This window comes from Mus caroli, unplaced genomic scaffold (assembly GCF_978045245.1).
Source record: "Mus caroli unplaced genomic scaffold, Mus_caroli_1 scaffold_20, whole genome shotgun sequence".
In the NCBI taxonomy this organism is placed as follows: Eukaryota; Metazoa; Chordata; class Mammalia; order Rodentia; family Muridae; genus Mus; species Mus caroli.
Genome location: NW_028227275.1, coordinates 33111801 through 33129898, shown reverse-complemented (window position 1 = coordinate 33129898; position 18098 = coordinate 33111801). Strand labels below are relative to the sequence as shown.

General features: G+C 35.1%; 1 protein-coding gene across 8 annotated transcripts in view; it reads right to left on the bottom strand.

Moving 5' to 3' along the window:
• Window positions 1-18098, bottom strand: part of Rfx3 (regulatory factor X3) — a 265021-nt gene that overhangs the window by 164444 nt on the left and 82479 nt on the right. For 4 of the 8 annotated variants that reach the window (XM_085834163.1, XM_085834161.1, XM_029472429.2 and 1 more), the window contains exon 2: window positions 15088-15146. The exons of the other annotated variants lie outside the window; for them this stretch is intronic. Coding sequence is in view for 2 of the 4 variants with exons in the window: in XM_085834161.1 (XP_085690287.1) it covers window positions 15088-15146 (59 nt within the window). In the remaining 2 variants the exon portion in view is untranslated. The remainder of the gene's footprint in view (window positions 1-15087; window positions 15147-18098) is intronic. 8 annotated transcript variants of the gene reach the window in all.

The window sequence follows — 18098 nt, the reverse complement described above, 5'->3', positions numbered from 1 at the left end:
TCTATCAAGTAAATAAGAAGTCTTAGAATTGAAAAGCTAACGAGCAAAAAAAAAAAAAAAGAAAGAAAAAAAGAAAAGCTAAGGAGCACTATTTCACCATAAATGTATTACCACTATTTATACAGATACTTAGACAAGTTACTATGTTTGTCACCTATGGAACAGGTGATTTATATATATTTAATTCTAAAGTTGTCCATAAATATCCTAAATAGTCTAAAGTGATTAAATTATTTTAATTGTTGAATAATTATTAATAACAAAGAGGTATTAATACATAAGCAGGATTCAAGTCCAAGTTTGTCTCAATTTAATAATAATGGCCAGTCAAGAGTTTGTAAACTAGCTGGGAAGGTAAAGGCAGGATGATTTCTGAGTTCAAGGCCAGCCTGGTCTACAGAGTGAGTTCCAGGACAGCCAGAGCTATACAGAGAAACCCTGTCTCGAAAAAACCAAAAACAAAATAAAACAAAAGAGTTTGGAAACTAAAAGAAAGAATTAAAGATTTAAAAACACATATATATCATAAGAATAAGATACCTATATGATATATAAACATATATAATATCTGATATATATATTTTTATATATATTTATATATGACTGTGACCTTCAAAAATTTCTTCCACCAAAGGATCAAGGACCATAGGGGGAATGGGAGAGACAAGACTGAGGTCAGAAATAACCTGAGAATAACAGTATCTTCTAGGCATGGCAGGAACATCGCACTCATAAACTCACCTGAGTCTATGCCTACAGAGGACCTTTACAGGATTAAGTTGGTCAACAGTCCAATATGGGGTTAGGGTTTGCATGTCCTCCCATGCTACTAACTATTGACAGACACTGGGGATGAAACATCAGCTCTATGTGCTTGTGTGGACTCTGGTAGGTGACTCTCAAAGGGCCCCACACCTATGAGTATATAGGCTGCATAAGTATACTTAGTGGCTAATTTTTAAAAAGAAAAAGGACATAGAGTTAGTAGGTGTTGGGCATCAGATCTTAAAGAACTTGGAGGGAAGAGTTGAAGCAGGGGTGTGAATATGATGTAAAGACACTGTATCAATGCATGAAATTCCCAAAGAATAAAAATATTTTTAATATATAATCTGAAAAATTTTAAATTTTGTTTAGAATACATAAGTCTGCATATTCTGGGGGCCTCTTGGGCACTATGCTTCATAACTGCTGATCTCTTCACTTGTATAAGTCAATGATAAGAAACTCAGTTGCTCAACTGTCGAAACATGCTCTAACATCCCAGTAATAGATTTTTACACAGATATGTAAAATACAATAGATAGATACACTACTGTAAGCATAAAACCCAACTTCTGAATTAGCAAGTAACCCCATGATACAACCACATGCTTAAGGAAACCTTCTTGAGGCATATTCAGTAACTGGCCATGAAAAGGGACAATGATATCATTGGAACGTCCAAGAGCCATCAAAGATCAATGAATATAAACTTTGAGTGGTCTCAAGCTAAACCTAAAATTGCTGGTCAAAAGCAACATGTATTAAGTGGGGAATGGTAGCACATGCCTAAAGCCAACACTTGTGAGGTGGAAGCAAGAAAATCAGGTGTTCAAAGTCATCCTTAGCTACCAAGTTAGTTCTCCTATAGGTCACTGAGACTATAGGAGACACGTGTATCCAAACAAAAAGGAACATGTGTACTAGAAACCCGCCTTAGCGTGACCAATAAACTAGTCTCAAGATGGAGCAATGCAAAACAGTCTTTCATAAATTCTGTTACCCAACACAGGTTTCCCATCAGTAAAATGCCTCCTAATGGATTTGATTTTGATCTGTTCAGTCCCAGGTCAGGTGTTCTACCTCTCTTTTTTTACTGCTAATAACTCAAATCTCTCAAACAGTTCTTGAAAAGCACTCTGGACATTTTTAACAGACCACTCTGGTTTGGTTTGGTTTGGTTTTGTTTTTTAAATATTGCCAGATGCCAGGAATGCTGGCAAATGGCTGTAATCTGAGGACCTAGCTAAGCAGCGAATCTCAAACTGCAGGCCAGTTTGGGTTACATAGTATATTCCACAGGACCTGAGATCTTGTCGCAAAACATTAAGTAAGACATCCCTGAAGGGTGTCTCTAAATTCACTCTTAGTAGTTTCACAATCATTGCCATTTTGTGTGGAAGCCAGGAAATCTATATTATTATACACTTTCAAATATGACATAACCCATTTTACAACACTTCCCAAACTTACTGTCCAATCAGTAATTAAAACATGCGATTTATTTCTGATCCCTTTGAAAACAACTGATAAGGGCAAGAATGTCTCTAACAAAGGTTTGGATTGAAATTCTGGAAAATACACATCAAGTATTTGGTTCCTCTAAGAAAGTAGTCTCTTGTTTGTTTTTGCAGTGCTGGGGTAATACCTAGGACTTCACATATGCAAGGAAAATGAACTCTACTCTCTGGCGTCATGAGTACATTATTCCTAAAACATCACACACAATGTGAAGTTTAACCTCCACTCCAGCATACACACAAAAGGACATGTCCAGTATCATGCTTTGGGTTGACAAACAAGCCTATGCTTGCTGAAATAGGGTATCCCTGTGCTAGGATGGCAACAAAGGAAAGGCAAAGATTGTCTCAAAAGGCAGGGAGATTATGAGAACTACTGGAGAAGCAAGCACCTAACAGAAAGTCTGTATTTGCCTTTTATAAGGTACTAAAAAGCAAGAGCAGGGATTCTTTCTTTTCTTCACACCCCAAAGTCAATTTTCCACTTAAATTTCTTGCCCACATAAGGATTTTCCCCATCTCTTTTTCTTTGTATAAAGTAGAGAGTACTCTTTTGCAATTCCGAACTATTCAAACGACAGGCTCAAAGCAATCAACACCATCTACAAAGGGGAAAGAATACTGTGTAATAACACTACTAATAATGGAAACAATATACCCCATTTTAAATGTACAGTAGCTTAAAGTATTAAATTCTCATCACTGACATTTTTGGCAAAAAAAAAAAAAAAAAGTGATTGAGTGGGTGGCCTTCAAAGAAAACCCTCTGTATTTCACACACACACACACACACACACACACACACACACACACACACACACAGGGAGGGGGAGCAGAGACAAAGAGACAGAGAAGCATTTACTGCAAAACTTAATGCCAGCAATCACAGAAAAGACTTACGTCATCTTTCATTACAGAAATGTACTTGAAGTATCTAGCCGCCTTCAAAGATTCACTTAGATACTTACTATCTAAACAGATACCTAAATGTATTTAAAATCTTTCTTTGTATAAGCAAGTAAAATTTATAATATTTGTAATTATTTAGAACCACTGTTCTCATGAAGCAGTTTGAGAATTAGTAATACACTCTATCTGGCTGATCTAATAACTTAGTCTAAAGTATTTTCTTGGCTTTAAAACAGTAATTTCTTCTAAAACTCATTTTAAAATAGTACTACAATAAGAAATAATCTCTTATGTCATTTCATACATGTTTAATATCCCTAACTGAAATAAAGCAGATGTTTAGAAATCAACTTAATTCTTTATGATTGACAGAAGTTCATGTTAGACAACATGTTAAATAAAGATAAAAATCCACACAAATGAGTTTCATTCTTCTTTTTCTTTCTTCTCACTAAACTTTCTGGGTTTTTGTGGGTATAGAATGGATAGAATTCTTCATACTCTACAAATATATTAATAGTTAAGTATTCTTAATACAATAATTCTTTTCCTAACCACATTTGTTTACAAGAACACCCTAATGTCATCATCTACTTTGTCAACTCTACAGGTCATCTGGGTATCTGTTTCTAGCCATCACTCTCCGAGAATCCTTGTTCCAAAGATATTAACAGAAATATCTTATTCTAATACCTTTCTTAGTTTCTGCCTGAATTAATAACAACCTCTTATTTCTGGAAAAGCTCCTTCACAAGATTCTATATTTCTGCTTTTATCCCAATCTGCTGGCGCATTCATTTCTCTCAAAAGTTTCTTCCCCTTTGAACACACACACAACTTGGGTTTGGGATCTATGTTCTACTTTCCTAATACTGTTTTGAAGGATCTAGCATTTATATCAACTGTATGTAGTTAACTTCCCAATAAATAAGCATATTCAATAATTCTACTGAATTGTTCACTATTTTAAACTACTTGTTGAATTTTTTTCATCGCATGTAAGTCTGAATTGTTAAATTTAATCATCAAAGACAAGCTTAATTTTCATCATGCTAATTACATTTCTGCCAAAAATGTGGATGTGTTAGTTCCAGTCTGATCGCAGTGAGTTTAAGATTGACTTATTCCTTCAGACAAGAGGAACTACCTTGGCATCTAGTTACTCTGGTATTTCTATTTCTCAAAGAAATCTACTAATAAGAAACAGACTTCTTTTTTTATATCTCCTGAGTTTAATCAACTACCTACTCCAATGATTTTGCTTCCTAATTAGCCTTCAACATTTATTCTTGGATCTCCATCCTACCGTAACACAGATCCTTGGGGTTCAAGGTCCTAGGTACTCAGGATGAACTGTAAACTTCCTGTTGAGACTTCAGGGGCTCTTTAGAATCCAGCTTCAGTTTACACTTCCCAAGATTATACAATCTAGGGAGATGGAGCCCACATGTACCACAACAGAGCTTCTTCTGCTTCAAACAATGTTTTCCTCCTTGCTTCTTTCATCTTCAACTTTAGATCTAGAATAAATCCTGTGTCCCTTAAGCTTCCCACTTATCACTCCTTCCCCTTCCTCTTAACAAGCTTAGGCCTGGGGTCCTCTCCAGTGAGTCTGTAGCAATCTGCCATTATTCTATGTGCATCAGTTGTTGTTTTGAACTGTAGTGTAATTATTCATCTTGACATGCAAAGAACAAACTTCATGAGCACATGGACTGTGATTACCTCATCACCCACAAATATGCCAGAGTACCTAATACACAAGGATATTCAAGGCACTGAATACAAATATAAATCCCCAAAGAGGATGAGTTTAAGATCCTATTGAAACAGTACTATGCTTTCATTAAGTATTTAATACTTAAAATTCTGTAAAAGTATAATTGTCTGCTCTACCACTGCAACAGTGGGATTCATTAAGAATGTATTTTCTGGGGCTGGTGAGATGGCTCAGTGGGTAAGAGCACCCGACTGCTCTTCCGAAGGTCCAGAGTTCAAACCCCAGCAACCACATGGTGGCTCACAACCATCCGTAACAAGATCTGGCGCCCTCTTCTGGAGTGTCTGAAGACAGCTACAGTGTACTTACATATAATAAATAAATAAATCTTTAAAAAAAAAAAAGAATGTATTTTCTTTATTTTTAATGTGATTTCAATTTCAATTGTATTATTATAATAACTCCCTTTTAAGTTTCAAAATGCTTTGTGCCTACTTTTTAAAATAAAGAAATAAGGATTAACTAAATTTAAATGAACAAATCAAATCTTTTGCTACTGCTCTGAGCATTCAGATGCATCATTTACTTCTTTAAAAAGTGCAAATGGCTCCCTGAATGGCAGTTTCAGAACCAGTGTTCTAACCGTGTCATCTCAGAACAGGTGGGGGCCCTGTTACACTTCCTTTGCTAGACAGACACTAACAGAGCTTTAATTCTCATAGAGGAAATGTTAAGGATAAGCAATTAGCCTATTAGTGATTGTCAACTTCATGCCTAATTAATCATCTGAAATTTATTTGCCAATCCTCAACTGATACTCTCCCAATGTTTCTTAGTAAGTACTGAAACTTCCTACAGAAAAAAGGTATTCCAGAAAGCCTCCACTTCCTAATCAGTTAACATTTTACCTAAAGAATTTAAGTATTCATAATCTGAAAATAAAAGAATTGATGGTTAGAAAAAGAATTTAAGTATATCATTTCATCTTTTTGGAAATCCTGTGAAGAACATACAATTATTATTCCATTTTTCTATGGATGAAAAAAACACATGGTATTTAAATAATCCTATCAGCAGCAAAGTTGTGTAAGTAGAAAAGAAGATGAGGATGTTGTGCAATATATGATCCCTAAGGTCCAAGAGAGGTTTTGCCTTGTTTTCCTTTTTATCTCTCAGCTATACGCAGTACTCGGCTTAGCATATGACACTGTAAATGTTTGACAGATTAACTCTTATGTAGTCCTACATTACAATAATTGGATATGCTGTGAGTTTTTAACCTAGTTAATAATCTTCCATGATATATTATCCTCTTAAGAAGCCTCCATTTCTAGTTCAGCAGCTCACAGTACCTAACAAGGTACTTTGAGCTATTCTTTTCTGTATATCCCAGCTAAGATTATTATAAATCATTGAGTCTGGGGCTGGAGAAAGGAGGTCAGTGGAAAGGCACTTGTCTAGCAGCACAAGGCCATATCTTTGATCCCTAGCACTGCTTCCCCTCCAACACAGACAGACAGACACACATACACATTTAATTCTATGGCCACTATAATCTTCTGGGGCATTAATTAATGGGGCATTAATACAATTAAGCCTGGAATTTGAATCAGGACTTGGGGAATATATTCCTTTTTGAAATCTCACAATCCCACTTCAACTCTTCTAAAGGAAGAGGAGTGGCTTGAAGCTTTTTAGGAGAGTCTCAGTCAGTGGTCTTCTGCACAGGCACCACAGTTTGTGGCTCCCTTTTTATTCAAACACAACCTGCCTCTTCCAAGAAAGTTCCAGAGAATACACTTAAGTCTACAGCCTAATGGCAGTGCCTTTAATGAAAGGTAATAATTGAGAAGTGGGGGTGGGGCCTTTAGTAAGAATGCAGTAAAAATAAAAACAAAAACAAACACCAGTGTTTAGAATAATTTACTGCATTACAGTGCCAGAATAAGGTTCTCTAATTTAATTTTATCTCTGCCCCTGCTTGAGCACAAGGCCATTTTCTTCTTGGCATATGCCAAGAACTTGCTGCACAACTTGATATATTCATTCAGAGACATAGACATCTCTATGCTCGTAGAGACAAAATTCGCTACAGTGGCAAGACACAGTGAGTGTAAAAATTAACTTTCTGGTTCTCATATAGGTCTTTTTAACTTTGCTAGTTTCTCAAACAACCCTTGGTCATACATCGGTCAACATAAAAATACATATACACATAGAATTTCAACATGGTTCGAACTGCAGTTATAGGGTATGGCTGGGGGATGGGGACGTATACCTAAAACATGGACAGTCTCCCTCCCAGCCTCATACTGTGCCACATGCCCTGCCTCCTCCAACCTGGGCAGGAAGGATAATAAAGAAATGAAAAGCCTAGGTTTACAATGCCAAAAATAAATCCATCTTGTCAAGTAACAAATTCCCCAGTTCACCTAAAACTTGTTTGTTTAAAACTTGTGTTATATTGACAGTTAACTATACTAAATAATTAGGTTTATCAAGCTTTGGATGAGTTATTTGATGTTTTAGGACTGATAAGTCCAATGTTTCAATTTACCATGAGATTTACTGCAATCTTGGCCTATGTCTTTGCATACTGTATCTGAAAATTTCATTATTCTTTGGTACAGTAACTTTTGGGAATGAGAATGTTTGTTTTAAATCAAATTATATATAAATTTCTAGAATCCTTTGAGTTTATAAGTCACAATGTGAACTGTTTCATTTGTAAATGTCTTCCATCAACTTAATCCTTTATGAACCTAAATTATTATTTTTCTCATATAGTTCAGTAGGACATATCTTCTGTTTTAACATACTAAAAGCATTAAAGTAACTACATGCAGTTATCAAATACACATAAGAAATTTAGGATTCAATAGAACTGAACTAATAATTCTATTACAAAATATCTGGGGTCAAACGGCTATTATAAAGAAATATTAAAACCAAACAAACTTAATACTTGCCACTAAAAATTCCAGTGTTTAAAGCCATTCTATCCAGACTGATTTGTAATAAACTTTAGACAGATGCAATATAAACACATCTCAAGAAGTTAATAATTTGATATTAAGCAAACTGATGCATCACACTAGTTGGTAGATTAAAATGGATAGTGAAAAAATGAAAAAAATGGATAGTGAGTGAATATATGTTTCAATAAATTTATTTGAGGAGGACTATTCATTGGTAAATGAATCACTCCTCAGTAAATGTTTCTTTGGGCTCAGGAGGATAGTCAATTATCAGGTAACTAACCGCTTTCCCAATATCAACATTTAAAATTCTTATGTGCTCACACTCCCAGTTCAGACTCTGAGACTAAGATTCCAAATGCGTCTATTGGTTAGTATCAGAGCTGGCACCAAAACTCAGGACTTTAGTTCCCAGTGTTTTTTTTGTTTTTGTTTTTTTTTTTTTTTTAAAGCTGTAACAGAGCAAGGCTTAGAAAAGACGAGAAGGCTGTCACAAAGAACAGGGAATGCAGCCAGATGCTCAGGGCCCTTGTTGCACAGGGAAAGAAACACTCATATCACACAGAGAACAGAATCCCACAGTCAGAATCTCGCCTACAAGTTTCCAAGTGTCTTTCTCACATAAATGAATCAGGCACTTTTTCAAGGCATTTAACAAAAATTCAAGTAAATCAAACTATGCAAATGTGTGTGGCAATGCCAACTAAATGTTTGTACAATTGTACATATTTTGAGGGCTTTAGGGCCCATTTACATTATTTTGTGTTATCCTGGGTAGTTGGTATGCTAGGTTCTCTATTTTATTATCATACAGGGTATCTTTGTTGCAGGCTGAGGATTTTATTATTATTTCTGAATGGAACCTACAGTATGGATCGTGTGTTTATTGCAAAGAAGAAACCCAAAAGACTTTCTAGATTATCAGGAAGAGGGGTGGGGCAGCAAAAATCAACACGTAAGTAATTGCAACCAAAATAAACAGGGAACAAATTTTGAATCTTCACTTGAAGGGAGTAAGTATAATTTCAGGGTGAGAAGGAAACCTTTTAAATGAAGTGCTTAGTGTAACAGCTTTTACAGGGTGCACTTTTCACTGTCAAATTGCATGAAACGCTTGTGAGGATAATCGGTTTGGGGGTGTGTTGGGTTTGTTTGTGGGGTTTTGTGGCAATTTACAGGCTTTCCACAGCATGCACTAACTATCCTTATTTTGCAGTTCCTTCTATGTATTTATTGTGCTAACACTTTCATTTTAAAAGATTTAAAATCTCTATTGTGTAAGGGTAAATTTGAAACAACCCATACTGCTTAAATTCTTTAATGGTTCAATATGTTCTGTTAGACTATATTAGCTTAAGAACTGTAGACCTAATGTACACAGAAGTACGAAGGATTTTAAAGCAACATCGAAACAAATACCTTACAAAAATTCTGAAGTATATGTAGCATTTATTATGGTATTATCAAGTATCCCGTTACAACTCAACAGTACTGTAATATTTACATATCTAAAATCACATGCAAGATATTATGGTTATGCCACACTTAACATGTGGCCAGTTTTTTACATTTACAAAAAAATGTTTCTTAAACACAACTGAATAAGTTAATTATAAAAAATGCTTTCTCTTTCATTATAAAATTTATTTCTCACTGAATAGATTCTCTTACACATAAAAGAACAGTATTTTCTTCGTTTTGAGACTAACTAGACACCCCTTCTTTTTTCTTTGCCCTTACATTCTCTGCTGACCATGCTAAATAAAAAGATTCCATACAACAAAGCAGTAGTGACAAGATAGCACTTCTAAATTGCTCTGGTATAGAAACTATCAGGAATGCCATTTATTTTATTTTTCAAGCTTTTGGGGGGGGGGTCCTGACAACTACTTTTTGCATAAACTTTAGGGGCACAGTCATAACCAGAACGCTACAGACATTAAAATCCAGGAAAAGCCAAAACTGTTGGCAACATGTGCAGTGCTCCCATTTGGGAAGAGAAGGAAGGGGAACCAGGAGCACGAGCTCATGCTCAGCTACCTAATGAACCCCAGCCTGGCTCAACAATACAAATCCATCATCTATTGGAAGGAGCACAGGGTCCCCAGTGAAGGAGCTAGAGAAAGGACCCAAGGAGCTGAAGGGGTCTGCAACCCTCTAGGAGGAACATCAATATGAACTAACCAGTACCCCTAGAGCTCCTTGGGACTAAACCACCAATCAAAGAAAACACATGGTGGGACTCATGGCTCTAACTGCATATGTAGCAGAGGATGGCCTAGTTGGTTATCAATGGGAGGAGAGGCCTTATAAAGATTGTCTTTATAAGATTAGTCTTATAAAGATTCTATGCCCCAGTACAGGGGAATGCCACGGCCAGGAAGCAGAGTGGGTGGGTTGGAGAGCAGGCGGGGAGGGTATAGGGGACTTTCAGAGAGGAAACTAGGAAAGGTGAAAGCATTTGCAATGTAAATGAGGAAAATATCTAATTTAAAAAATTCTCTAAAAAATATACAAATTCAAATTCAAATTATTAATTTTAAAACAGGAAAACTATAATGTTATACATTCCTGTATGCCACATGAACAAAAATGTTTCTTATCTGAAAATAATGCTATCGTCATGAAATCAAATCACTGTTACATATTCTTGGCCTGCGCTGTAAGCTAGGGCAGACTGCACTATAGTCACTCCACAGAAGGTCAACAGCGATCTTGTATTACCGACAGGACTGTATTTGAATCCTAGGCTCAGAGAGCAGGGCAAAACAGGCCGTTTGGGCAATGGCCCTGAGTCTTAGTTTACCCTGGGGTTTATCTGCATCTCTACAATGGAGGTTCTACTGGATCACTTGTGAGGAATGTTAGGAGTTGCAGATTTAGCTCAGAACATGACTCCAAGGCAATTCTATTTTTGTTTTCAAGTCCACATACAGTAACTAACAGTCTAAAGGTAAGAAAGCCAATGTGTGTAACAAATCAGTAAGAAAAAATATTTATTTATTTATTTATTTATTTGCCTGTTTTTCTTCTTGAGAGTGCTCTAAAGTATTTTTAGAAAATAAACAGTTTTAGTAAAAAGTTAATAAAAACTGGAATGGATGAGAATGGCATTTATTTCTGAAGCTGCTGCTCCAAATGCAGCCAGCTGGGGAAGCCTCGGGCTGCAGATAGGACAGTGACTGCAGAAACGACTCTACCAATCAAACCCAGAGGCAGTGCGTGCTGTAAGTGCAGCAACCTCAGCGTGAAAGCACTTCCGTATAGAAAAGAAACTTTAGGATCACCTGAGTACTCAGAAAAAAATGCAACTTTTAGTTCTTTATCATTGGTGTTAACATTTTAGCAATAAATTCATTTTCTTCCAAATTGAGCATTAATAATTAATACAGTTGCAAAAAATCAGTTTATTACTTAATGTAAGTAAAATAGAGACCAATGTAAATAAAGAATAGTATAATTTAGAAATAAGATTCTAATGCATTTTCTTCTAGGGAACCTATAAATTCCACATTAAATGCATAAAACTTTTCTTAACAGTAAGAAAGCAAAACTAAAAACCTAAAGAGCAAAGGGAAAAAAAGGAGAGAAATATCCTAACTTAGAAAATACACACATACTTCTGTAAAATGTGTATATTTACTGAAACATCAATTTTTTCAATTATAACCCTTTCTCTTTTATTCAAAACCGTCTACATGTCAAATTGCTTTCCAAGAAAACTCGTTAAAGCAAAATATTGCACATATCTAGTAAATCTCTTTAATAACACAAATTCATCAAAAGAGTCACATTGTGAAATTTTATTAATACTAAGAATTAAATTCTCCTCCAATATTATACAATAAACTGATAACTATTTCCATCTTGAACGAAGTGTAGTATATCTATAGCACACTCTATCGTTTAGGTCATGCTAAGGCACAGTAGCTAGCTACATCTATGAACCTTCTCAGGTTGTTTAGGTCATGCTAAGGCACAGTAGCTAGCTACATCTATGAACCTTCTCAGGTTGTTTAGGTCATGCTAAGGCACAGTAGCTAGCTACATCTATGAACCTTCTCAGGTTGTGTGCAAACTAAAATGGCCAAGTGAACTGTGGTATCTGGTAATTCATTCATATGTGAAAGAAATGTGCTATTTGGACCAGTATCAAGAGCATGAAATAGAGACATGCATAATTGTCTCTGCACATCTGAAAGCTAGCTTCTAAGGGAAGAAATAAGCTTCTACTGGGTAGAAGTTATAAATGCACAGAACATTCTAAATATACAAGAGACAGAAATCATTCTAATCAGAGCATGTACTAAATAATGAGTCACATGTCTTGAACTTTTACTGTCTCTCAGACAGAGGGGAACAAGCTTCCTAGCAAAGCACTATACTGTCATGCTAAATTTGTCTTACCATGCTAGAGAATGGGATCAATGTCCTCTAAAAGTCTCCTACATTATATTGTATGTGCCTGTGAAATACACAACGTAAGATATATAGTCTCGAACCACTAATTTCATAGATGTATTTTCCTGTATATCAGTATTTCTTAAATACATGTTAATTAAGACATATTGCTGTTAAAACAAACATAACGAAGGTAGAATTCTTGGGTAGTATTAACTATCTAATGTTGGGGTTTAGTCTGGTGCTGTTATATATTCAAATGCTAAATTTTGTATCCTAAGAAATGGTTGTCACACAGATGAGAGAAATCTCATGTCTACCACTTTCTGTTGTGTATACCTTGTTCCCCTATTTAAAGCTATTGGTTAAAGAAAAGTGGCTACAGTCAATTACTGGGGAAAAGAGAGGTAGGCAGGGTTTTTGTTACAGAGCTGGGGGTCAGAGGTAAGGAACACAACAGAAAAAGAGGAGGAAGAAGGAGAAAGAAAACAGAGAGAACGGGAGGTTCCCATTAGATGTGATAGGCCAGGAGCACATGCCATGTGAAATGGCCCCTGAGGACAGGCAATAAAGCAGAAATAACTCAGGCAGGACTCTTAACAGCAAATACTTGGGGAACACAGCTACAATTAACAGTCTACCACAGAAAAAATAGATTATGGGTAATATGTCCACTAATGGTACTAAAGTTGATTTAAAAATTGATAGGACTCTGCCTTGATTATTAGGGTGGGAAAGGGCTGGCTGGGTCATATTAATAGCTAATAGAGTTGTTAAATAACATTTAAAATTATCATTTACAACTTAATCATAAAATTCTACCTTGCTGAAAAGTAAAATGTAATTTATAGTGCTTATTTCTCTTTGTTTTGTTTTTCCTTTTGGTTTTTAGAAAAGGTTGCTTATAGCCTAGGCTGGTCTCAAATCATTTATGCCACCAAAGGTAGACCAGAACTCCTGATCTGTCTGCCTCGAATTCTTGGTATCTGTAAATGTATACCACAAGAGCTGGCTTTACTATCTAGTATAATTTCTAATATAATTTCAGTTGTATCTAACAACAGAAGAAAACTACTGAGAAAGAAAAATAGAGCAAGCCCTGTGCTTCCAATGGTCACCATGGACAACTGGGCTTTCTCACTGTTGCACAGGCCAGGTAGGAATATGAGATGAAATAAGGACTTCTGGCAGAAATTAAAAGCTACAGAAGAATGGTAAGGATGGTACCACATGTGATATACAGAAATTGCCTGCCTTCACATTTAGTTTTTACATTTCTCAAAGACTTTCAATTGAGATTTAAAGGGCTGCAAAGAAATTGACTTCATTTTTGTCTTCTGGGATCACACAATCCAGACACAACAGATCTGAGGTTAAAATATTATCTACACTAATTGAATCAATAGCATATTAAGCTATTTGTTGAATATACAGAGACAGATACCTCCTCTTCTAGCAATATAAATATGGAAATAATTTGTCAAATAAATCATACCAGGAACATTAGAATGAATTATATATCAGCATGTTAAAACAAAGTCTAAGTTGCTGGACCATTCCCAAAGGCACACTATCAGTCACCTTTTAAGTTATGTGTTTTGCTACTGGATAAAATTCGTGAGTTATTTTGCTAAGTCATCTCCCTGAAGATCATTCATATAGATACCAAAAAGTCAATTTTAATGCTGAAGCTTTTTTGTAAATTTACAGTAGAATAAACTCAATGTGTATTCCATGATTATATATATATGTGTGTGTGTGTGTAAATAAACATATCTCATCTAAAATTATTGCTTTTTAATAGGACATGCATGGTGGTACATGCTTACAATCCCAGAACTCTGGTGCTTGAGAGAAGAGAACCACCCTGAGTTCAAGGATAGCTTGATGTAAATCATAAATACTAATGCACCTAGAGCTACCTATTAGCAAGATTCACCTCAGAAAAATTTTCAAATATTTTCAAATCATTTTTTATTCATACAACAAAAACTTCATACACAGAAAAATGTACTATAATCCTAAAATATCAACTTGAAAATTGATTTTGAGCTCAATAACACCTTTATTTTTCATGTCTTTTTTTGTATGTGTGCTGTGTGCTAACACAGGAAACTCTAAGCAAGTCCTTTCCCAATGTTATGGGTTCACAACCCTGGATAATTCTTATGAGGATTTCTCAAACTCGTAAATATTTTTTATTCTTACCATCTATTTTGTCAATATCAGCCCTAAATTCAATGAAATACTGTAAATAAATAAATAATTCATTACACTGTCACATCCTTAAATTTCACAGGTCTAATCTTCATTTTTCATTAGGCTTAAATTAGGACCTCACTCTTTTAAACATTTAGTATTTTATATACCAGTCTCCAAAGCATTTCACTTGGATTACAAAACTAAACATAAATCTGAGTTCTAATTCTTGAACTGATAGGCTGGAAACAGGAAATGCCCCCTTTACTGTCAGTCTAACAAGATCAACTAGGACCACACATCAATTTAGAGATGTGGTTTGTTTAGCTCCAAAAAGAAGAGGCAATGTGGACAGTGTCATACAGAGAGCCTCCTGCCCACCCACTTCCTTCTCTCCTGGAACCTGATTCCAGGTACCAAATAAATCCAAACCATTAGGAAGACAAACACAGAGCTTCTAATAGCCAGACTCTAAAGTTATCAGATGTGTAAGCACTAGAATTGATGTCACTTGTCATTTCAAATACTTCAGTAAAGAACTATAGAGAAAAGTTACAACTAAATATTGGTAAGAAAAGACTTAATTGGTCTCACTTACCACTTTGGGATTTTGAGAACCATTGCAGATTCCAGTCTACATTCCTCTGATAAAAATCTCTGAATAAAAAAGAAACAGGAGGCTGTCTTTGGTGAACTTCAGGTGCAAAATCACTTCAATTTCATTTTTTAAAAAATCATTTAAGAGAAAAAATAAATATACAAAGATGTGTCCCTGGAAATTATTTAGCACAACAATCTTCTCAAATATTGGTAAGGGTGAGAAATATCAACAACCCGGAAATTCTAATACATAACTGAATGTTCCATCAACTGAGACAGAAACAGAAAGTAGAAGCAGTTTTTATACTTTGCAATTCATTTCCCATCTATAATTGGCAGAGTTTCAAATACATACATATATACACATACACTTATATATGAGGTTAGGCTGAATTTACCATACACTTTTTTTACAAAATATATTTAGGTTAAATTAACAATAAAATTATATCTAGTCATCAGACTTTAAGGCCTATTTTATAAAGTAAAAGCCTTAGTCACAAACAGGGGCCCATGCCTGTTCTCTTAACATCTGGATGACAGAGGCAAGAGGACCACCAAACTTTTTAATTCAGCCTAGAAGACAACCTTGCCTCAACAACAACAATAATAAACTATAACTGATAATATGGTTATTATAAACTAACAGTATGCTTCCATAAGAAAACTTTTTTTTTTTTTTTTTTTTTTTTTTTGAGACAGGGTTTCTCTGTGTAGCCCTGGCTGTCCTGGAACTCACTTTGTAAACCAGGCTGGCCTAGAACTCAGAAATCCACCTGCCTCCCAAGTGCTGGGATTAAAGGTGTGCACCACCACGCCCAGCAAGAATACTTTCTAAAAGTTTTCTTTTGTGATAGGCAAAAATGATATTTCTCCTATCAAAAACAAACAAAATAAAAACATGATGATTAAACAGTCAACTTTAATTTAAATCTATATTGCTTTGTGTAGTTCATTTAATGTGCCTGCATGCTTATTATCTGAAATATAAAATTACTTTTAAGTGGACCCACACATGCAGACTTTATGACATAGTATTTTTAAATACATAAATTAGAAAAGGTTGATAGCTCCTTTGTGAATGCCAGTTAGATACTTTTAAAGTCCCTTACTATGTCAGGCTGGGCAAGGTGACACATTATCTTTAATTCCACTACTCTCTCTGAGTTCAAGGCCAGCCTGCTATACACAGTGAATGAATTCCAGGCTAGCCGGGGCTACATAGTAAGACCCTGTCTCAAAATGTTTATCATTATTATTATTATTATCATCACTGGAATGATTATTAGCTATTTTAGCAATTCATAGGATACATTATACTCAATTTGTACCACGAAGAATTTCCAAAACTTCATTTTCTGATTTTAAATGTTACATTCTCAACCTTCAGTCCTTTATATTCCCTTCACGCTCCTCTCTTACTATAACTTCAATTATTATACATGTGTAAAACCATCATATGTGACTTTCAGAATCATTCACTGCTCATTTTCCTTTAATCTCTTATAGCTGGGTGCTTTAGAATTGAACACGTTTGATATATGTGAAATTAACATTTTCTTAATATCCTACAGGTGGTAAATCAATACCTTTTGATTATTGCTCATTCTAGTTAGATAATTTCAACCTGTTTTAATTATTTCGTTTTTATACTATTGATTTTTACCTGTTCATTTATTATTATTATAATTATTCTACTGTGTGCTTGTTTTTGTATTTAAGTGTTTGCACAGATGCCTACACATAATCTTTTCCATGGGGATCAGCATCTACACCATCTCTATTTACCTTTTCTCTTTAGCAAAAGCTGCATTTTCTTTGACATCTCTAGAATAGATTTTTTAATCATATATTGTGTATTGTAAATGTAGGTGATTTAAACTGTATTTATGTTCCTTTAGAAAGCAGTGATCTTTAGACTCAACCAGTAAAATCAGCAGCTAAACAACTAGAACCCAATTCCGGGAACAGAAATTATTCTCTACATTACCTTAAACTATTCTTTCTCCTAGTTATTTCAACTCATAGTTCCCTTCTGTGTGCCCAGTTTGCATATTTTGAATTTGGGATAAATATAAAATGCTAAAAAAGTGTGTGTGTGTGTGTGTGTGTGTGTGTAATTTTCTGGGAATGGCACTGCATGCCTTATCCCAACATTCAGATGGCAGAGGGGTAGGTCCAGATCCTGGGCCAGCCTGTGCTGTATGTTGAGACCCAATGCTAAAAAAAATAAAAATAAAAACTTAACTAAATAAATAAATAAACTCCATATCTTAAAATTTTAAATAATTGAGTAAGATTACAATCATGATGACAAAAAATGTTAATGAACAGAACTGACTTGAGTAGAACTTACAGTACAACAGTGTTGACTGAACACAAGCGAGACATCACTACAGCCTACTACCGAGCTGCCTTCACATCCTTCCTTCCTGAATGCTATCTCCTATTTTTATTCACATCAAAACAAAACTAGACAATTCAGAGTACTTCAAGTTCTCAGAACTCTCCTTTCCTGCCAATTCTAGGATTGATTTGCTCTCTTGTTAAATATAAATGTCTTTATTCGTATATTTAAACTTTACAGAAACATTCAACTCTCTCTCGAGGGAAACATGAGTGGTTTATATAAGAAATTACTGTAGAGATAACTAAGTACCTTTATATTTTTAAAAACCATTTTCATAAAGTTGATAATCTCACAAAAGCAGATATTTGCTGAGCATGGATTTCTCAACCAACAGACATTAAATAGACTAACACAAACGCTTAGACATACCAAGGGCCAATTTAGCTCTGAGATCTAGGAATTATAGTTGTCTTAAGGGTCCAAAATACCTTTTGAGTTATCCTAAGGCATGAAGAATAATTGAAAATCAAATATTGAGCATCTGGAGGTAATAACACAGCATCAGCCTTAAACCCTAATTATGTGTTTGTATCTGTACAGGAAGATACAATTGATAACTCACAGAGTTGCTACGTCCATCTTTCACTACACCCAACTCC